Source organism: Pelophylax lessonae, assembly GCF_965119305.1.
Source record: "Pelophylax lessonae genome assembly, chromosome: 3".
Classification (NCBI taxonomy): domain Eukaryota; kingdom Metazoa; phylum Chordata; class Amphibia; order Anura; family Ranidae; genus Pelophylax; species Pelophylax lessonae.
In genome coordinates this window covers 316,717,099-316,740,958 of record NC_138770.1, presented here as the reverse complement: position 1 = coordinate 316,740,958, position 23,860 = coordinate 316,717,099, and the positions used below count along the sequence as shown (strand labels likewise).

The following is a 23,860-nucleotide window of genomic DNA, read 5'->3' as shown; positions in this document are numbered from 1 at the left end:
TGTATTAATGAATGACGGTGCATGGATGTGAATCTTTCCAATCAAGGGAGGCAGTGGAATCCTTATAAAGAGTAACATGCTGATAACATAATGTCATCTGCCTGCTTGCCCGTATGGGTACAGTCCTGCCCTGGGAGGGGAGCTACATCAGCATGTTTCATTCCAATCAGGAACTTCCTCAGAATGTACTTAACTTGTGTATACAACTACTTAAATATCCAAATCTACTTCTCATCCTTGAAGGTACCATAATACCTATTTCACCACCAAGAGGATATATGTATAACTCTGCCCATCTCTAAATATGCATCAACACACCAGAGTCCTATAACTTAATATAATCATATATTAAATGGTTAACCCCTTAGGAGGTCCGAATTAGAGGACCAAAACTAATTTAATGTGATATTAAAGTCTTAATTTTTTTTTGTTTAACAATAACAAACATGTTATAATTACCTGCTCTCTGTAATGGATTTGCACAGAGCAGCCCAGATACTCCTCTTCGCAGGTCCCACCCCAGCGCTCCTGGCCCCTCCCTCCTACCAAGTGCCTCCACAGCAAGCAGCTTGCTATGAGGGCACCCGATCCGAGCCGCTGCACTGTGTGTCCATTCAGATATGGAGCCGTGGCTCGGCCCTGTCCTCCTCTCTCTCCTCATTGGGTCACTGACTTGACAGCAGCAGGAGCCAGTGGCGCCTGGTGTGTATCTTAGCCAATCAGGAGGGAGATTCCCAGGCAGCTAAATCTCTCATGCAACTTTGCTGGATCAAGGTGGGGCTCAGGTAAGTATTAGGGGGCTGAGGGGGGCTACTGCACACAGAAGGGTTTTTTATCTTAATGCATAGAATGCATTAAGGTAAAAAAAAACCTTCTGCCTTTAGAACCACTTTTAGTTATTTTTTTGGCCCCTATTGGTTAAGATACCACAGGTACAAATCCAAAAACATTCCTTTTGTAACAGAAGATTGTCAAAATCACAGTGTCTTGAACTAAATTGTAATAAATACTGTAAATTTCCTTTACATTTAAGCCCTTTGGTGATCCATTATGATAGCAAAAAAGGGCTCTTATGTTATTTCTAAATAATGTCTCTTACATGTTCCCCTCTCCAAATTCTCAACTGTCATTTTTTGTCTTCTCAATATATGACAATCCACAGGGGCATTCGATCCTGTAAATCACTCTGCTTGATGCACAATTAAGAAAAGTATTAATGTAAAATGAATTGACACCTTCTGTCTACTCAAATCTATCACTTTGTTTCACATACTGGCAGATGTCACAACCACTACATCTGTACATTCCTGTCAAGCCTTTCTTTTAATGTTCATGTTTAGAGCCCTAAAACTCACTTCTTACTAGAATAATTTTCAGATTCCTAGTTCTTTTTGTTGTCGTACAAGGGTGGGGACCAACTATTTTAGCTATATTAGGGTCCATATGTAAAATACCCCAGTGTCTCTTTATAATCTCCTTCAGGTGCCCACAATGTAAACCATATTTCATAATAAATCTTGTTGGTTGTTCCTGATTTCTACTTCCAATACCTCTATTTATTAGATTTATACGCATGTAATGGTCATCTAAAACCCCTTCAAGCACACGTGTAAGCAGATGCAGTCTGCCACTAGATGGCTCTGTTTCAAAATAGTGTGTGGTAACTGGGAATGGTGTACCTGGGCGTTAAGTCCCTTTTAGATAAAACCATTCTGTATTGATGTCACGGGTGTAGTCATTGCCCAAATAAAAGCCAGGATGGGAGGGGCTCTAGTGTAGTCGAGGCATGGAATCAGCCCCACCAGCATGCAGTTGTAGTCAGTCAACACAGAGGCACTGGACAGAGTGAGATAGTTCTACGCCCAGAGGAGCTGGTTGTAGTTTTCTTAACTCTTTATGGTTGGTGGAAGCTAAGGGCGGAAAGCAAAAGGCCTTTTAGGCCAGGCCAAGTGTTCTCTGTCGTGAGTGCTATTCCCCTGGAGGTCCTGGGAGAAGTGTACAGAAACTAAAGAAGCAGCTGCAGCAGTTCTGTTTCTGGAATGACATGCAGGGAGTCATGAGCCTAATGGGAAAGTCAGAGCCCTCTAAAAGAGTACTAATGACCCTGGGCATGAGAGAGGCAGTTACCAATGGAAGATGGCTTAATATTGATGTACAGTGCCTTGCGAAAGTATTCGGCCGCCTTGAAATTTGCAACCTTTTGCCACATTCCAGGCTTCAAACATAAAGATATAAAACTGTAATTTTTTGAGAAGAATCAACAACAAGTGGGACACAATCATGAAGTGGAACAAAATTTATTGGATATTTCAAACTTTGTTAACAAATAAAAAACTGAAACATTGGGCGTGCAAAATTATTCAGCCCCCTTACTTTCAGTGCAGCAAACTCTCTCCAGAAGTTCAGTGAGGATCTCTGAATGATTCAATGCTGACCTAAATTACTAATGATGATAAATAGAATCCACCTGTGTGTAATCAAGTCTCCGTATAAATGCACCTGCACTGTGATAGTCTCAGAGGTCCGTTTAAAGCGCAGAGAGCATCATGAAGAACAAGGAACACACCAGGCAGGTCCGAGATACTGTTGTGGAGAAGTTTAAAGCCGGATTTGGATACAAAAGGATTTCCCAAGCTTTAAACATCCCAAGGAGCACTGTGCAAGCGATAATATTGAAATGGAAGGAATATCAGACCACTGCAAATCTACGAAGACCTGGCCGTCCCTCTAAACTTTCAGCTCATACAAGGAGAAGACTGATTAGAGATGCAGCCAAGAGGCCCATGATCACTCTGGATGAACTGCAGAGATCTACAGCTGAGGTGGGAGACTCTGTCCATAGGACAACAATCAGTCGTATACTGCACAAATCTGGCCTTTATGGAAGAGTGGCAAGAAGAAAGTGTCATGGCGTGGGCATGTATGGCTGCCAATGGAACTGGTTCTTTTGTATTTATTGATGATGTGACTGCTGACAAAAACAGCAGGATGAATTCTGAAGTGTTTTGGGCAATATTATCTGCTCATATTCAGCCAAATGCTTCAGAATTCATTGGATGGCGCTTCACAGTGCAGATGGACAATGACCCAAAGCATACTGTGAAAGCAACCAAAGAGTTTTTTAAGGGAAAGAAGTGGAATGTTCTGCAATGGCCAAGTCAATCACCTGACCTGGTGAATCCGATTGAGCATGCATTTCACTTGCTGAAGACAAAACTGAAGGGAAAATGCCCCAAGAACAAGCAGGAAATGAAGACAGTTGCAGTAGAGGCCTGGCAGAGCATCACCAGGGATGAAACCCTGCGTCTGGTGATGTCTATGCGTTCCAGACTTCAGGCTGTAATTGACTGCAAAGGATTTGAAACCAAGTATTAAAAAGTAAAAGTTTGATTTATGATTGTTAATTTGTCCCATTACTTTTGGTCCCTTAAAAAGTGGGAGGCACATATACAAACTGTTGTAATTCCTACACCGTTCACCTTATTTGAATTAAATTACCCTCAAATTAAAGCTGAAAGTCTGCAGTTAAAGCACGTCTTGTTTGTTTCATTTCAAATCCATTGTGGTGATGTATAGAGCCAAAAAGATTAGAATTGTGTTGATGTCCCAATATTTATGGACCTGACTGTAAATAGTAAGAAAGTGAGCCCAGAATGTATTGGCCCCATAAAGGATAGAGAGAAGGCAGAGGTTCTGAATAAATTCTTCTCCTCTGTCTCTCCCAAAGGAAACAGGGGGATACAGTAACCTGGACTTTAATGTTAATAACATGTCACAGGAAGCACCCTCATGGTTAACAGAAGACAGACTCAGAACTAGACTTGAAAAACTTAACATAAATAAGTCACCGGGACCAGATGGCTTACACCGGAAGGTCCTTAAGAAACTCAGCCAGGTGATAGCCAGACCATTGTTCCTAATTTTTATGGACAGTCTACTGACGGGAATGGCACCAGCTGATTGGAGAAAAGCCAATGTGGCACCAATTTTTAAAAAAGGGCCAAGATATATCCCTGGGAACTACAGGCTGGTTAGCATAAAATCAATAGTCTGCAAGCTATTAGAGGGGATGATAAGGAACCATATACAAGATTTTAGTAATAAAAAACGGTATCATTAGTAGTAATTAGCATGGATTCATGAAGAATTGTTCTTGCCAGACCAATATATTAACCTTCTATGAAGAAGTGAGCTGCCATCTAGATAAAGGAAGGCCTGTAGATGTAGTGTATGTGGACTTTGCATAGGAATTTGATACAGTTCCCCACAAACTCTTACTATACAAACAAAGGTATGTAGGTATGGACCATAGGGTGAGTACGTGGATAGAAAACTGGCTTCAGGGGCGAGTCCAGAGGGTGGTGATAAATGGCGAGTACTCGGATTTGTCTGGTGTGAAAGTGGGGTTTCCCAAGGATCTGTCCTAAGACCAATCCTGTTTAATTTATTCATAAATGATCTAGAGGATAGGATAAACAGCTCAATCTCAGTATTTGCGGACAATGCTAAATTAGGCAGGGCAATAACTTCTACATAGGACGTGGAAACCTTACAAGAAGATCTGAACAAAATAATGGGGTGGGCAAACTACATGGCAAATTGAATATTGAATAATATAACATAATGCATTTGGGTGCCAGAAATACAAATGCAAGTTACTCGCTAAGGGGAGAACCTCTGGGGGAATCTAAGATGAGAAAGGACCTGGGGGTTCTAGTAGACGACAAGCTGAGCAGTGGCATGCAATGCCAAGCTGCTGCAAGCAAAGCCAACAGAATACTGGCATGTATAAAAAAGAGGGATAACTCCAGAGATAAAATTATAATTCTCCCACCCTACAAGACTCTGGTCGGGCCACATCTTGAGTATGCCATCCAATTCTGGGCACCGGTCCTCAGGAAGGATGTGCTGGAAATGAAGAGAGTCCAGAGAAGTGAAACAAAGCTAATAAAGGGAATGGAGGACTTCAGCTATGAGGATAGACTGCAAGCATTGAACTTATTCTCTCTGGAGAGGAGACACTTGAGAGGGGATATGATATCAATGTACAAATACCGTACTGGTGACCCTAACATAGGGAACAAACTGTTCAGTGAAAGGGAATTTAAAAAGACATGTGGCCTTTCACTAAAATTAGAAGAGGAATGGTTTAACCTTAAACTGCGTAAAGAGGTCTTTACCGTCAGAGCGGTAAGAATGTGGAATTCTCTTCCACAAGCAGTGGTATCAGCAGGCAGCATCAATAGTTTTGAAAAGCTATTAGATGGGCACCTTAACAACCACAACATACAGGGGTATACAATGTACTATTAACAGCAAATGCACACACTCATTATAGGTTGAACTGAATGGACTGGTGTCTTTTTTCAACCTCACTAACTATGTAACTATGTATGGATACTTTTTCAAGGCACTGTATATTAGTTCTTGCATTACAGTCACCTTAAAGAAGAATTCCAGGCATGGTATATTTTTACATTGTAACATTAGACCAACTTGGACCAGTATAACTATGTATCCACGGTACCGGGCTGATGTCCTTGGAAATTGGAAATCACCTAAGTAGACATTGCTACTCCAGTGATCTCTACTTGCTCTTGGGTCACGTGCTGAGCGTCAGGCCTGATGCACTGTGAATACAGGAGTTTTTGCTTAGCACAGGGACCATTCAGAGAATACTTTGTATTTTCTAAAGGAATGCAAAGTGTTCTTTGTATCTTCTGAATGAATGCAAAGCATTCTATGATTAGATGAGGTGGAAAGGTAATGCGGTAGTAGTAATTCTCAAAGATCACCACAAGGACTCTATTGCATTTTATGTAAAATGGGTTGAAATTGAAGTGCCACATCACTGCTAAGAGATCCAGATACAACCCTATTTCATTAAAGGTCAGGGGTTCAATACAAAAAGGTATCCAATGCATTTCGGGGGTCCAAGTGCCCCCTTTACCAGGGCTAGAAAGAACATAAGGATATTTTCATATCAATCTGATATCAATACAATATCCCCTCCACGGGGCCATAATTAAAACCAAACAATCAATAGTAATGAGAGTGTGAAAATAATTACACAAAAATGAGAATATGAATGTTTAACAAAAATGATAATATGGGTGCTGAAAAAAACAAAAACAAAACTATATAATACTGTATATATATATATATATATATATATATATATATATATATAGTTTACTTCTTAAAAACATTGACTATATACGCACTTTGCAGTCTGAATAGAATATTTACTCTTTGCTTTCCAGAGTACTTTTATGAGGGAATATAACCTTTTATATCATGTCTTTTAGTAACAGAAACATTACCAGTGATGGCTCAGATAGCTAATAAAGGTAAACTACAGCAAGCCTACAATGAAAACAATGATACATGCCAAAACAACAATCATAAATAACAGGAGGATCTAGTACAGTGTTTCACAACCCTCTTTCAGTCAAGGCACCCTTTTTTCAGTCAAGGCACAATCTCAAGGTACCCCATTCTAAAATGTAAAAAACTAAACAAATAAATTGACATAGTTTAGTAGCATCCACACACGTAGGACACCCAACATTAGGGGTGATTTACACCTTTGCACACTTGATCTCGCTAGTATAGGTGATTGGTCCACACAGTGCCCAAAGTTGTAATGCTACACAATAAACACCTGTGGTTTTGCGTAACAAAAAAAAAAGGAAGGCTGGATCCACCCACCAGCTTGTTGATATTTTTTAGGCAATTCGGTCAATTTTTAGGCATTTCGCCACGGCACTCCTGAAGAACCCAAATGTCACCCTGGTTGCAAAAAAGGTTGGTCTAGTATTCCACCTGCCACAGACCCATATTTAGACTGCTCACTTGGCAAATGCTTGAGTCTGCTTATGATCGTGGTCTTGAGTGCTATAAAGACCAAAGTTGGTGTCTTACAGCTGCTTTTTTTACATGGAACTTAGCAATGCCCTTCTAATAACCTAATGTACAGTTACTGAGAACTGTCTAGCAAAGTGCTAAACTAAATTTTTGATTATATTTCACAATTTAAAATCCTCCAGGTCTCATTTTGACTTTGTTATATATGTTCCCTGAGGAATTTGCTCTATCCAAGTTATATTTTATAAGTATCTCAGGTAGTTCAGGCTGTGACAGGAATTTGCAGTCCATTGCTTTTAGAAGAGTAAAAGAAGGAAGATGTGTGTATATTCGAGAGAAATACAGTGACTATCTTTCTGAAACGTCTGGTTAATGTCTCATGTTTGAAGAACTGATGTGGTGTTTCTTCTAAGAAAGGGCATTTAACTCCTCTGGCTCTGAAAAGCCAACAGCAGAACCAGCTTTGATGAAAGTTGAGAAGTGTCTGTTCTCCAAATGACTCATAAATGTTTTGAACTGTAAATGCTGTCAAGATATAAAATATTTCATTGTCACCATCATATGTAAACATCCAATCTTTCTGCTTAGTGGAATGTCTTAGTGAAATGATGCTGAAGGTCTGTTTCCTTGCCATCTTGTGAAAAAAGAGATGGAAATCTGTTTAATAGAGGGACTAACGGAGGAGGGACTATTCTAGATTGTTTTCTCATTACCCAGGAGGTAAATGTTTCCAAATGTGACAAAATGGTGACCAAACTGTAAATGCTAATAATGTTTGAACTTCTTGATGCTAGATACGGAATCTCACAAAAGTGAGTACATCCCTCACATTTTTGTAAATATTTTATTATATCTTTTCATGTGACAGCACTGAAGAAATGACACTTTGCTACAATGTACAGTGTAGTAGTGAGTGTTCAGCTTGTATAACAGTGTAAATTTGCTGTACCCTCAAAATAACTCAATACACAGCCATTAATGTCTAGACCGTTGGCAACAAAAGTGAGTACATCTCTTAGTTAAAATGTCCAAATAGGGCCCAAAGTGTCAATATTTTGAGTGGCCACCATTATTTTCCCGTACAGCTTTAACCCTCTTGGGGATGGAGTTCACCAGAGCTTCACAGGTTGCCATGTGAGCCCTCTTCCGCTCCTTCATGTTGACATCGAGGAGCTGGTGGATGATAGTGACCTTGCGCTCCTCCACCTTCCATTTGAGGATACCCCACAGAAGCTCAATAGGGTTTAGGTTTGGAGCCAAGCTTGGCCAGTCCATCACCTTTACCCTCAGCTTCTTTAGCAAGGCAGTGGTCATCTTGGAGGTGTGTTTGGGGTCATTATCAGGTTGGAATACAGCCCTGTGGTCCAGTCTCCGAAGGGAGCTCTGCTTCAGTATGTCACAGTACATTTTGGCATTCATGGTTCCCTCAATGAACTGTAGCTCCCCAGTGTTGGCAGCACTCATGCAGCCCCAAACCATGACACTCCCACCACCATGCTTGACTGTAGGCAAGACACACTTGTCTTTGTACTCCTCACCTGGTTGCCACCACACACGCTTGACACCATCTGAACCAAATACGTTTATCTTGGTCTCATCAGACCACAGGACATGGTTCCAGAAAACTGTTTGCGGGCTTTTTTATGCATCATCTTTAGAAGAGGCTTCCTTCTGGGACGACAGCCAATTACAATTTGATGCAATGTATGGTCTGAGCACTGACAGGTTGACCCCCCACTCCATCAACCTCTGCAGCAATCCTGGCAGCACTCATATGTCTAATTCCCAAAGACAACCTCTGGATATGACGCTGAGCACGTGCACTCAACTTCTTTGGTCGACCATGGTGAGGCCTGTTCTGAGTGGAACCTGTCCTGTTTACCCGCTGTAGGGTCTTGGCCACCGTGCTTCAGCTCAGTTTCAGGGTCTAGGCCATCTTTATGTAGAGCAACAATTCCTTTTTAAAGATCCTCAGAGAGTTGTTTGCCATGAGGTGGCATGTGGAACTTCCGGTGACCAGTATGAGGGAGTGAGAGTGATAACACCAAATTTAACACACCTGCTCCCCATTCACACCTGAGACCCCGTAACACTAACGAGTCACATAACAGGAAAAAGGCTAATTTCGGCCCAATTTGGACATCTTCACTTAGGGGTGTACTCACGGCTAATAACAGTAATGGCTGTGTGTTGAGTTATTTTGAGGGGACAGCAAATTTACAGTGTTATACATGCTGTACACTCACTACTTTACATTGTAGCAAACTGTTATTTCTTCAGTGTTGTCACATGAAAAGATATAATAAAATATTTACAAAAATGTGAGGGGTGTACTCACTTTTGTGAGATACTGTATAATGTTTTCTGATATTTATCCATCTGATCCATTAGCCCCAATAGGTTGAAATATGTCATTGACACCTTGAAGTGCTTTATGGTTTATGGACGATACCTGTATGATGGTTATTGTCCAACATTAGAACACAAGTGAGGAGACATAGGTAAAGCTATGGTGTAGAATCCTGCCAGGGTAGACAGTCTGTACTAGAAAGGAAGGACACATTGCCACAGTGGCATATCTACTGTATTTTACAGCTGCAGTGGATTAATTTGTTTAACACTCACCCCCTGTACACAGGCAAGCAGCAGTGTTTCTGGGGTATACATTGTGAACAGTAGTTAGTGTAGTCCTCATAACATTTTTGGCCGGTGGAGAAATGCTCCCTTACATTGGTGGTATACTTTTTTACATTGGTGATCAGTGGAGGAGCTGCCCCTAACATTGGTGGTCATTGTAGTCCCCCTTCATTGGTGGTCAGTGGAGAGAGCCCATATATATTAGTAATTTGTGACATGTCCCTTATATAAGTGGTCAGCATAGTGCCCTTTTAACATTGATGGACAGTGAAAAAGTTTTCTCTAACATTGGTAGCTATTTTAGTTCTCCTTATGTTGGTGGTGAGTGGAGAAGGGCCCATTTACCTTGGTGGCCAGTGTAGTGCCTCTTTACATTGGTGGTTAGTGAAGAAGTGCCCCCTTACATTCCTGGTCATTGCAGTGCCCCTTCTCTACAATGCACTCACCTATTGTCTGTACCAGAGGTGGTCCAACCTCAGGGCCTTGCCCTTGGCATGACACTGACCTGCAATAAACAAGAATCAGATACATTTACTTTAGGCATCATATTAAAATTCCCTATCCAACCCTTTTGTGTCAAGAATATATATACATACATTTACAAAACCATTATACTGTAGCTAAGTGGTATAGCATGACCTCTGTTCAGTGTGGTATACAAAATTTATTGTTAGCCTAGCCTATTCAGAGGGTTCTGTTTATACCGTGGCTTGTTAAACTGTCAGATTTCTCAAAAATTTGTGCTGGATGCCCTAAAGGGAACATGTGATCAGCTGCACAAATAAATCGATCTTAGGAAATGAAAAGCAAGAAACATTCATTTAGGAAAGAGAACAAATAATCAAGTTAAGTCTTATGGTCAATTACATAAAAAAGAGCTACGCCCTTTTTTTCAATTGCAAGACAAATTATTATCTGATTATACATCTATACACGTTTTTGTCCATGGTATAATAATATATTTAAAAGCTAAGTCCATCTTTCTGACATTTCATCTTACATCTATATTTATGGTGTGACATGAAACATAGTGATAGCTCCCCTCCCCCATTCCCCCTTGCAGAATTGTGGGAAGATATGTCCACCAGGCCTTTTGGCTAAGTGAACCAATGTGTGCCTTGCCTCTGTCAGGATTCTTGCAGGGGGTCAGGGAAGGGTCCTTCCTCTTCTGTAACGGCCCATATGACACACCCTAGTGCCCTTTTTTGTGTGTGTTTGCATAGATTTTTTTGGTTCACTTTGATGTTTGTCTTTGTGCACCACAATGCAGGCTCAAGAAATAAAAAATAGGATGCCATGCAGTTTAATGTAAATCAATAGGCCCCCTTAAAAACACACATTAACACACAGAGTACTGTATGAGTACTGCATGTTAGTGTGCAGGCAGTAATGCGCTGTAACAGAATGGACAGGTATGAAGGGGGGGAATAAGCGTTATATAATTCTATTACTTGGGCTTGAACCAGACTAAAAATGACCTCCATTATTTTATATGGAAGTTTAAAAAAATTTATTTCAGTATCCTGAGCTACAGGGAGAGGGCATTCAACCCCAGATTCACCCCAGTTCTGTCAGGATACTTATTTTGTTTTGTTGGATAAAATCTTTGATGTACACCTTTTGATGCAGACTGATGCTATAGTAATAGATTGCATATAGAAGCTCTTTTTTTATTTTTTTTGAAAAGTCAAAGCTTTTTTTTTTGTAAAGAGCTGCAGTTTATGATTCCTCTTCTAGCAGAGAACACCAGCATTGAAAAATCTTCACATTCACTCAGAATAGTGCTAATCAAAGTGGCCTTTATACACATTATACTCATTTGCCAGTATACTGATTTTGATTTGGTTTCTTTTGTTCTCAGATGTCTGACTATAAACGTGCAACATTTCATGATGAGGAGGTCCAGGATCCTACTGGGGAGACTGTTTCATCTCCTGATACTGTAGAGGTAAGAACGTTTTGTGTAACCATCTTGCTGTTAGCTTTTAACTATAAACCCAGCAAGAGAATACATCAAAGATCCTAATGAATTATCCAAGAGACAGTAAGTATTAAAGGTAAATTTCACCTTCTGTGAAAAAAAGAAATAAATAAATACATAGATGCACCAGTATTGCAAAAATGATAAAAAGTGCATTTTTACATTTTTTGCATTGGAGCCTGCAAAGCATTGAAAATCCGATCAGTGGATCATGGGTGCAATGCACAGGATCCTGCAAACTCTTCCTCTAGCCCTAGATCTTTACGAAAGTACGGACCTTTATTTATGGGGCTGGAGGAAGTAAACAGAACAGTTATGTCATCACACTTGTGCTCTGTTGAGAACTAAGAGTCCCTGTTCCATGGTGGCAGAGGTAATGTTAGTGCGTGATGTAACAGCATACTAGTTTCAGCATAATATATTATAATACATTATGATCGTTTAGCTGGCCTTCCTAAACATACTAGTGGCATTTAGTACAAGGATGCAGCTTACTCACTTATATCTAAGAACATCCTTCCCCCCTGCTGTGTGTCTACAGCACACAGGCTCCTTGTCTGAGACTGCCAATCTCTCATCCAGCCCTCATTCTGAAGATCATTTAGATCTCCTGTTTATTTTAATGCCAAGCAATATTGAGGACATTAGCATGAACATCCTTGCAGGAAAAGGGTGGGGTTGTAATTGAAGCCCCTAGAATAAAACCAATTGCCCATCCTCATTTTAGCACATAAATGCTTACCCAGGTGTGGTATTTAAAAAGCCTAGTAACTCAAGTGACATATTTCTATGCAGCTTGATATTGATGGCTTCTACAGCATGTGCTTTGGAAAGTGGCCCAATCTGATGATGCTTTAATGGGCCACCTTACCTAAAACTGATGTTCCCATTTTGGGTTATTGCCAGTATGATATGCACTGGCTTAATAAAGCAAGGTGTACAGTATGTCCAAAACCAATAAGCATGAGTGCTAGAAATAATGCACTCAATTATTAGCATTAAGTAACAGACCTATAACCCCACCCTAGCACATACAAAGACACACACATTCTCATCTGGGCGCTACAGCAGTATTTCTCTACCTTGGTTTCTTGACTTGCTGCTACCACTTTATGTGTGAGTCTTGCTAACAATAATCTTATTGAACCTCTTGGATGTCTTATCGTTGCAAGAAATACAGATGGAGCATTTAATTTTATTGGTGGCTGAATAAAAGTCTTCACTGCATATACTGTAGGACACATTATCAATCATAGGCTTATATACCCGGCCTCTTACTTGACCCAGCAGCTTGGGATGCCAAGCCTACAGCTTGAATCACATGTTACATTATCCTAGAACTCTTCAACGTCTTACCACTGATTTTGCGTCACAGACGGCTTTTGACAACAGGTGCTATTAGTGTGACTCACGGATGAGCGACTCTTCAGAATTGTTTAAACAATTTGTTAATCCCGGCGGTAAATTGCCCCACATGCTTGCATGGGAAAAGGATCTGGAAATGGAGATAGACAAAGGGAACTTGAGGGATTGGCCAATCAGAACTTATAAAAGCATTATGAATGACTCACCTATAGAAGCAGGCTACAAGGTACTCTCTCGATGATACTATCGAAAATGTTTATAACCACTCTTTTTCAGTGGGTGTGGACAGGTGGACTTGATGTATCAGAAGTGGTGGTTGTATAATAAAGTGAAGCATTCTTGAACAAGTGTTCACGCCCTGATATACTCCGTGACTATGATAAATGCAGTTAACCACTTAAGCCCCAGAGGATTTGGCTGCTCAATGACCAGGCCCTATTTTGTGATTCGGCACTGCGTGACTTTAACGGACAAGATGCTGTACCCAAATGAAATTGATGTCCTTTTTTCCCCACAAACAGAGCTTTTTTTTGGTGGTATTTGATCACCTGTGCGATTTTTACTTTTTGCGCTATAAACAAAAAAAGAGCGTCAATTTTGAAAAAATAACAATATTTTTCACATTTTTTTATATGAAATTCTCAAAAAAATTTAAAAATCAAAATGTTTTAACATTTTAGACCAATTTGTTTTCTGCTACATATGTTTGGTAAAAAAAAATCGCAATAAGCGTATCTTGATTGGTTTGCACAAAAGTTATCGCGTCTACAAACTACGGGAAAGATTTCTGTCATATTTATTGTTTTTTTTTTTTAACTAGTAATGGCGGCAATCTGTGATTTTTTTTTTGCGGGACTGCAACATTGCGGCGGACAGATCGGACCCCTGACTGCCATTTTTGACACTTTTGGGGGTACCAGTGACATTACTACAGTAAACAGTGCTAGAAATATGCACTGTTACTGTAAAAATGACACTGGCAGGGAAGGGGTTAACGTTATTGGTGATCAAGGGGTTAAATGTACCCCTAGGGGCGTGATTCTAACTGTAAAGGGGTGTGGCTTGTTACATCCTCACAGAGACATATGATCCTACATAGCAGGATCACATAGCCTCAGTGATGATCAAAGGGAGAATGACAGACGACTGTGTTTACATTAGCCGCCTGCCTTTCTCCCTCTCCTGTGGGAGATCGCGAGTGGCCGGCGGACATCGGAGCCACCGGTCACTCGCGCGGGGATGTCAGGGAACGAGTGGGGGTGGGAGCGCGCCGCCGGCGCAGCGCACTCGCCCCCTACAGGCTCGTGGGCGAGTGACGTACCCATACGTCACTTTGCCCAGGAGGGGCTGACCGCCGCCGTATATAGTCGTGCGGTGGTCGGCAAGTGGTTAAAAACACAAGAGTTACTTTACTTAACAAACCCATTTAAGGTTTTCTTAGACACCCCCAGACCCTTATCCATTTCATGTTTTTGAAGGCCAAAATAGCAATCGCAACCCCATATAGGAGCCCAGTAGTTGACCTGGTGGTGATGAAGTGGAAGCTAACATGGATTATGGCTAATGAAAAGATGGTTAGCATTTTGTGAGATGCTGCTTTATGGTTCGAGAAAGTTTAGAACCCATGGATATCTTTTTAATCTACTGAACGATTGTCGCAGTGGTGGCTGGGGAGGATGTTCGGATAGGCTGTTGTCACTCTCTCCCTTATTCTCTTTACTCTATTTCCTTCTTTTTCTTCTTTACTGATGATGTCTGTCACTGTTACAATTTATTTGTTGTGCCTTTGTTAGCATTACACTTTACACACTTTGGACTTGTCCCAACCTTATTGAGAATGCTTGGATTTTGTAATTATCCTAATCAAACCTGATGACATTTATGACTTACAGTAATATATTGACCTACACATGCTTGCTATCATTTGTTACCAAGGGCTTTTTCATTTGCCTACCTATAATCTATGCCGCCTGTGAAGCGGACCTTGATTTGAACCTGTGCTTGAATATTAGCTACACGATTGGTATGGTATTTTGTAACCTTTAATAAAAATAATGAAACAGGAAACAGCACAAAATAGAAGGGGCCCTTGAATTTCAAAAGAGAGCTCTTTCCAATTGAATTTCTGTAAGAAATAAGAATAACGGATAATTCAGCTCACCAGTGCCCACCAAAATCTACATATCTGTTGTGGGTGGATAGATTTTAAATTAAAAAACAAAAAAAAAAACATATATATATATATATATATATATATATATATATATATATATATATATATATATATATATACACTACACAATACATCATGTTGTTGAAAAATAGTTTTAAATTTCATTCTATAGCCAGGTAAACCTGCCAGTAATTAAATGTCTTTTCCATGGCAGCAGGTAACATTCTGTACATTGAGTGCAGAGTGCCTCTAGAAACTGACACAAAACTAAAGGAATCCCCTGCAACAGCAGTTTAATCTTGAAAAGCTTTTAAAGTGTATATCAATAAGAACTTATACAATACATGCACATTTCCATGTTTTTTTAATCCTTTATAGATTTTGCAAGTATAGAAAAATAGATGTTTATCTCTTCGAAATGCACCCAGTCTTATTCTGGGATGACAACAAACAGCTTTTTTGTTGTTGGCTTTACCCGTTGTCACTTGCTAAACTACTTAGCCACTCCCACTCTCAGATCTATACAACATAATCATTCTGTAGTCCAAGATAAGTACCAGGAAGGTTATTCAGAATAACACAGTACAGCCATTTTATTGGAATTTCCTGAGCTACTTAGTGTGTCTATGTACAGTAAAAGTGCTTTCTTTGAGAAGCAGAGTCATCCACTTGTTATGTGGCACAATTAAGAACACACAAGCAGCGCTGTTGAAATAAAATAAAGTCCAACATAAATAGAAGTAATCCAAAAGCCTGTGAGCTGGAACTTTCACCCGAGTGGTGGAAAAACATACGATGGTGAGCTTAAGTTCCCAACTCCACCACACACTGACTCTTACCGTCAAGCGTGGACCATCGTTGCCACAATGGTCAAATAGCACAGTGAGTGATTTGAAGGATCACTCAACCTTGGACCTCCGGATTAGTATGGAAATTCCTCCGTGACCACAATAAGCCTCATACATAGGAGAAAGATCAAGGAAAGAGGCCCATAGGGTAATATGTTTACAGAATGTTTATTCAAAAGGCTCTTGAAATCTCACTCACCAAACGGCGAAAGTAATAAGCAGAGTACACAATAAACAACGACCTCGTTCCAACCAGGATAATGGCCGACCTCCAGGCGTATTGACGTAACGTAAGGTTAGCTCCTACAAACGCGTTTCATCATTACGACATCATCAGGGGTGTAGCCTTACGTTAATGATATGTCGTATATATGTGGCTGGGACCGGAACTTCCATTAACACCAGACCTTGGGTTCCGGAAGTTATAACAATCCCGGAAACCGGAAGTCAGCATTGTCTCGCATGCGTTCCACCCAAGGAACCAGTGAAACCAGCACAACCCCGGAAACAAAATAAGAGACGAAGTTTGAGCGTCATATAAAAAGGATCATACTCGACTAGTAATAACTTGACTAAAAACAAATAAAATTGTGATAATAATGAGGTCATCACGTGTGGAGGCTGGACTGGAACATTAATAGAAGTGACATACATAAAATGCATCAGCAAATATAAATATCATAATATTAAGATAATAATATCTCTAAATCTAAAACATAATGTATACACGTAAAAACAATGCATGATTTGCTAAAATTAGACGGGAGAGCCAGTGTGACAACGTATCATTAAAAAAAAGGGGGAAGGAAATAGAAAGAAAAACAGAGGAACGTTAGAAACAAGAAAAAACAGGTGGAATACAATTGGCAAGCTTAGCTGTTGTTTACAAAGGCATTAACGTCCTCCCACTCGATATTTAATCCGAATGGTCGGTAGCTCTTCAACCAATATATCCACCTGGTTTCTAACTTGGAGATTTCTCTCCTTGTATGACTTCCCCTCCATTGGGGTTTGAACACATCAATTACCATAAAAGATGTACCTGTAGGGTCTCTGTTATGACTTTGAGCAAAATGCTTAGATAGACTGTGCTTGGGAAAGCCCTTGCGTATGTTAGCAATGTGTTCATTCATTCTTGTGTGAAAAGTTCTTATTGTGCGGCCTACATAATGTAAACCACATGGGCAGGTAATTAAATATACCACGTTCTTGGTAGAACAAGTAGCAAAATTCTCAATGTCATAGGATTTACCGGTGACATTAGAGCTGAACGTGGTGTATTTCCTGTTTTTCATGCGATTGAGGGCACAAACAGAACACCTCCTACAAGGGAAAAATCCTTTCATCTGAAAGAATAAACTAGGCTTTTATGGAGGTTCCAAACCATTGGGGGCAACCTGAAGTCTAAGCGGAGGTATTCCTCTGAAGGTGACCATAGGAGCTTCAGGCAGAAGGGGACCCAGAACTCACACAGACCCAGTCCCAATATGGCCACTGCAATTTACTTTCATAAGATAGCCACTGAAAAGAGAGGCACATATGCTGGCTTGGAGAATGTGTGACATCAGGCAGAAGGATGTTTTGTAGGACATTCTGGGAGGAAGGAGATCTATGAGAGCACTTTCTGGATAAAGACAGCAGAATTTAGAAAGACAACCTGCTGGATTCTTACTGTCAAATCCTGTTAGTTCATTGTACAGAGAAGGTGGAGGTGGAGCAGATTCCATCTGTTTTTCTGTAGACTGAGGATAACTGACTGTTGGAGTCTAAGCACCATATGGTCTTCACAAGCAAGTGCCTGTGCTACAGTGACTGTCTCTCAGACTTAAAGAATTGCAATACACTGAACTGCCTTGTATTTTATCTATCTGTTCATCCCAACAGAAGCTAGTGTGAAAGACTTGTTAAATGGGGGAAAACTGCGCTTCAAGGATAGTTTTTATAGAGTATGGGAATAGGTCCTTAGATATAGTAATAAATATGTGAAAAAATAGTGATTAAAAAAAAATGAATAATAAGTAAATAGTTAATAAACACCAAATCTTCCGTGCTTCTCTGTGCAATGTTTAGACCATCAATATATGCATAAATCAGATAAAATCGAACGGAAATAAAGACTCAATTTATCCACAAAAAGTGTTTGGTGCCTTCAGTGCAGTAAAAAATTAATATATAAGTATAAAGTGCATATGTTGTTTTTAAAGTAGTGGTGCTGTGCAATCTTCTATATATATATATAACCACTTAAGCCCCGGAAAATTTTACCCCCTTCCTGACCAGGGCCTTTTTTGCGATTCGGCACTGTGTGATTTTAACGGACAATTGCGCGGTCGTGCGACGCTGTACCAAAACGAATTTGACGTCCTTTTTTTCCCACAAACAGAGCTTTCTTTTGGTGGTATTTGATCACCTGTGCGATTTTTTGATCATGCGCTATAAACAAAAAAAGAGCGTCAATTTTGCAAAAATAACAATATTTTTCACATTTTTTTATATGAAATTCCCCAAAAAAATTTAAAGATCAAAATTTTTTAACATTTTCGGCCAATTTGTTTTATGCTACATATGTTTGGTAAAAAAAATTGCAAAAAGCGTATTTTGATTGGTTTGCGCAAAAGTTATCGCGTTTACTAACAAAGGGAAAGATTTTTGTCATTTTAGTTGTTTTTTTTTAACGAGTAATGGCGGCGATCTGCGATTTTTTTTGCGGGACTGCGACATTGCGGCGGACAGATCGGACCTTTGACTGACATTTTTTACACTTTTGGGGTTACTAGTGACATTACTGCAGTAATCAGTGCTATACATATGCACTGTTACTGTAAAAATTACACTGGCAGTAATGGAGTCAACTGTATTGGAGAGGGAGGGGTTAAGTGTGTCCTAGAGGCGTGTTTCTAACTGTGATTGGCTGTGGCTACTAGTGTAAGAACAGAGATCAACGGTCCTACATAGTAGAACCGTCTGATCTCCATTCTTACACAGGGAAGAATGACAGACGACTTTGTTTACATCAGCCGCCTGCCTTTCTTCCGGTGTAACGGCCGATTGCGAGTGCCTGGCAGACATCAGGTCCACCGGGCACACGCACGGGGGGGGCGTGACCGCGCGGAAGCGGGAGCTGGAGCGCGCCTCCGGCGGCGCGTGCTCGCTCCGTGGAGCCTCACAGGCTAGCGACGTAGCCCTACGTCGCTTTGCCTGTGAGGGGCTGACCGCCGCAGTAATTAGTCGTGCGGCGGTCGGCAAGCGGTTAAAGTGCGTATATTATGATGGTGTATATCAATATCAATCTTGCCAAAACACCAGTGCTTATGATTACTCAAAGTGCTTAGTGCTAATAAATAAACAGTGCTGATTTTTTTACAAAGTAAATTCTATCACTAATGTTTTTCTTATTTAAGACAAGTCCATTTAACAAGGTGCTTCAGTGTCAGAGTAAAGGGTGTAAATGTCCCAATCTTAAATCCAAATCCTTTAATACAACACCTCCACCTATAATGTGTAAGTGCTGGTGATCTTCAGTGTCAATCACTTCTAGGTGTACAAACCGCTCACCTTACTGCTGCATATAATACGCCTTGTTGTTTATTGCCAGTGTGGTGGCTCCACTCTTATCTCCTTATGGTTATCCTTCCATTTCTTTGCGGGACTGTGGGTACATTTTCCAGACCACTGTGGGGTATTAACAGGCTCTCTTGTATCACTCTCTTGTATCACACTCTCCTTACATCTGCCTCACAGTTTTACTGTGTTTCTCAGAAAGAATTTTAGACCATCATAGTGTAGTATTGTTAGGTTTTATTTATAAAAAAAATCGTAGCAACTTACAGTTAAAACTGCCCGATCTGCTCGTTCTGTTTGCCGAAGGGTTTGTTTGAATGTCCAATAGCGTCACTTCGGGTGTATGCTTCCTAGTACGCCCTACGCGTTACGTCATGCTACAACGTGACATCTTCAGGGGACTAGTGTAAAAGACTATATTGCATAGATAGGAAAGACTGTTATCTAAATGCAGAAGATAAATCCAGATACATACAACAATTGCTTTATATTAGTGTCTACTGGATAAAGTAAATTGTCTGCAAGGGAGATCAGGGACTGCACATCTGTTTCTTCAGTGTATAGTATCAAAAGGAGACAATACATTAGTTTTTACCTTGTTGTCTTGGAAAGAAATCTGTTACTGTGCAATTGATCAGAGCCAAAGACAGGCCCATGAGTTGACCAATGGGTTCATACATCAACCCTATAGATTAATAAAGCCACCCAAGGGGCACAGGTAAGGCCGGCCCTACCATGGGTCCCGCTTAGTCCATTGAATCCAGGTGGCACTTTTAGAGGGACAGCAAATTAAGACCTGAGATTTTTTTTCCAGCAGTTTTGTGTGTCATCAGTTTTTTGGGCGTTACGGTGGCATTTCCCCATCTCATACCGCCGCCCGTAGTGCAAACTGAGGAGTATGAGGAGGCAGAAAGTCTCCTCCAGGGAATATCCCTTGCGTGATTGTGGTGTGCACAATGATGTCAGACATCAGCGTATGCCATCTCACGCAAGGCAGGCTGGATCTTCTAGGGTGAACAGAAAGTGGGTGTTTGGTTGACTGGTCTGATGGTGAGGTATGGAAGAAGATAACAGTATATATAATATTTCCTATATATATATATATATATATATATATATTAAAAAACAAAAAAGAGAGCGGCACTCACGGGTCTTGAAAGGTGAACCTTTAATCAACGTTTCGACGAGGCATAAGCTCATCTTCCTCAGGATGAGGATCATCACCCTGAGGAAGACGAGCTTGTGGCTCGTCGAAACGTCGATTAGACTGTCATTGTGCGTTCACCTTTCAAGACCCGTGAGTTCCGCGCTCTTTTTTGATTTATATGTGCTACAGTCTCTGCTGTGCACCCGGGCCCATTTTTTATCCCTAATTTGTGTGCGGTGGCAGCCATTGGATATATATATATATATATATATATATATATATATATATATATATATATAATGTTATATTTATTAAAGGTATTACTTTTTTTTGTTTGTTTGTTTTTTTGTCCCTATACTCCACAAAGCTGCCCCTTACCCCCACCCACAATGCAGCCCCTGAAAAATGTTGCATATAGACAAGGTACTGTTGCATGTAAATCTGTCTTCCTGAAAAATTAAATGTTAGTTTTAATTATCAAGATGGTGGGCATGATTTTTTTTGGGGGGTGGGGCAGCATTTTATTCTTGGACCCAGGCAGAACAATGTCTTGGGCCAGCCCTGGGTACAGGAGTCAATCAGGTATAACCATTCATCAAGTATAGTCACAACAATGAAGGTTGCTCTGTGTTACTTTGCCTCATTAAATAAACCTATTTGCATTCTATGTTCAACAATAGCTGCTATCTTTCTTTACCCTTCTTTTGTCATCATGTGTTTATTTTGTATAGGTTGGATTTCGAAAAGGAAGAGGACATATCCTTGGCTCACTTGGTGGTAGATCTCAGCCAGAAGTTTTTCTAGGAGCCCTTAGTGCTGTTCTAGGATTGCTGCTCCTTGGGTGCCTTATTGCTTTAGGAGTTCAGCAAGTCTCAGGTGCTTCAGATTCATCATTTGTACCCCCATTACTGAATTTTGTCTTTTTATCAATTGTAAATGCACAAAGGCAGAAGTAAAGTACGCATTTTTAGGAAATTGACCAATTTACCTAAGTACGTTTATGCTATGTTATTGCTGTGCACATGTACCATGAAAAGAGGAGGGTATATTCAGTCATTTTAAATTTTAGCTGTGGTTGGTGTCCCCAGTTCTTAAAGTGACAGATTATATAATATGCTTGTTCTCATCAGAATCACAGAGTATCCTCTAGAAATGTGTCACAAGTTTTTAAATTAAATATATTACAAATTCCGTCAATTAAAAAAATAACCAAATGTTACAGGCAGGTATGGTTGTATTTAAGTCTTAACTATTCCTGTAAAAGCTGCACTTTACTCAAGAGTTGTTTCACACTTTTGAAAGGGTGGTGTAAATCAGAACGGGTAGTAGAGGAAGTTATCCTAATGGAGACATACATTGCAGTAACATTTTTGTAAGAAAGGTTAGAAAATGTTTCAGGTTTCGATCTTTTATGTCCCCACTGGAGAATTTCAACACTGAAGGTAGAGACAGCATTTAAAATTAAAATCCAACAGAGGTTTGAACTCCTCCTTACCCTCTGTCCAGAATAAAAACATTTTTTTTAGCTTGAGTCAGGATTTAAAGTGTATGTAAAGCTCTATAGTTATATTTTATTATTGAATTCCTTTTTCAATAGTAAACTTCAACATGTTCCCTTTTCTGTAGCATTCATATTAAGCAGCAAATACCCGGTGTTCCTGCAGCATCCTGACAACACTAAGAATGGAAGCAGATCTGTTCTGGTGTGGTCAGTTTGCATCCCTCAGCTTCTAATCAGGGCTGCAGGATACTGTACGGACGCACAGTGTTCCTCTACTCCTGTAGTCAGCCTGGCTGACATGCTCTCCCCATACCTCCCACCTTTTTAAGATGGTAGCGAAGGGACACCTATTAACAAAGGTATGTAGGCATAGGACACACCCCTCCCGCACCCCTTTAAAGGAGAATTATGCAAAAAAAAAAAAAGATTAGTTAAACCTAAAAGTGTTTTTTTTTTTTAATCACTATTATTCCTTTGTACTGGCTTTTGGCATTTTCAAATGCAGCAATTTAGACATTGGTTGAAAGGTTTAGCACTGGGAAACACGTTTTGAAAGATAAATAGTGCATTTTATATACAACTATAGAGATCAGACCAAAATGAGGGACAAATGAGGAGGAAGGAGGGACAGTTGGACATTGTTTCAAATCAGGGACAGTTGGGAGCTATGCTCCCCCCTGCACCATATCATACTTGGCTTGATTGAAGGCAGCTCATAGCAGAAGCCTTGCTGTCAACACCATAGCTGCATGTTGCTACTGAGCAGCACAGCAGAGAGGAAGCATGCAGCTGAATGTAACTACGCCTGGGATGAGCTGGGCTGAGAGTCCATGCATGTGACTGCTGAAAAAAGGGAAAATGGTATACAGCAACTTTTTTTTTTTTTTTTTTTTAGAAGAATTAATTATTATATGAGAGATAGCAATATTGTTTCAATGTAATCACTTGCTTTTTGTTTTATGACTTTACATTTATACTTTATGAGGGATCCTGCACATGGGCAAAAAACACACATTTCAAGAAATGTATCTTTTTTTTTATTAATAATCTGAACACACATGCATTGATATTTATGGGACAATGAAAACAGATACATAAAGATTTTTCTAATGCGTTCAGAGCCACAAGCAAGAACTTATGAATAAATATCAGTAAATTATTACGTCTGTGTGCAAGAGGCCCTTATGTTATAGGCATTGTAATTGACAAACAGGATTGCTTAGGGTGCAGCAGGTCTGATCCCTTTGTATTGTATCTTCTTACACCTAGACAAGACTCGTTCCTTGTGTCTCTCAGAGGCCTGTGTTTCTGTAGCTGGCCGTATACTCGATTCCCTGGACAGAGACATAGAACCATGTCAGGACTTTTACCAGTATGCTTGTGGAGGGTGGATGAAGAGGAACCCTCTACCTGATGGCCGATCAAGATGGAACACCTTCAACAGCATCTGGGATCAGAACCAAGCGGTGTTAAAACATATACTTGGTAAGAATTATAATGGTGGAAAGAAACGATAAGTGAAGGTCAGGGAACTGAAAGGTGATAAAATAATAATAAACAAATAAAATACAGTAAGCAGAATTATATGTTTAGAAATGCATATTTGCACAATCTTTTGAGATTTCCATGATTCTAGGTATCAGCAGTGGAAATGGCCTGGTCTTAAATGAAACTATGTGGTTTGGTTGAATGCCGGCAGATGGGTGTGTGGGTTGTGCCATAGGTATACAAATGTTTATTATATAATTTTAACTGTGACTGACATATATGTTATATGTTG

General features: G+C 40.1%; 1 protein-coding gene across 1 annotated transcript in view; it reads left to right on the top strand.

The window, feature by feature from the left end:
• The window catches only part of ECE2 (endothelin converting enzyme 2), a 91,178-nt gene that overhangs the window by 21,619 nt on the left and 45,699 nt on the right, over positions 1–23,860 (top strand). The window contains exons 2-4 of the mRNA XM_082251765.1: positions 11,366–11,452; positions 21,311–21,455; positions 23,350–23,565. Of these exons, the coding sequence (XP_082107891.1) occupies positions 11,366–11,452; positions 21,311–21,455; positions 23,350–23,565 (448 nt within the window). The remainder of the gene's footprint in view (positions 1–11,365; positions 11,453–21,310; positions 21,456–23,349; positions 23,566–23,860) is intronic.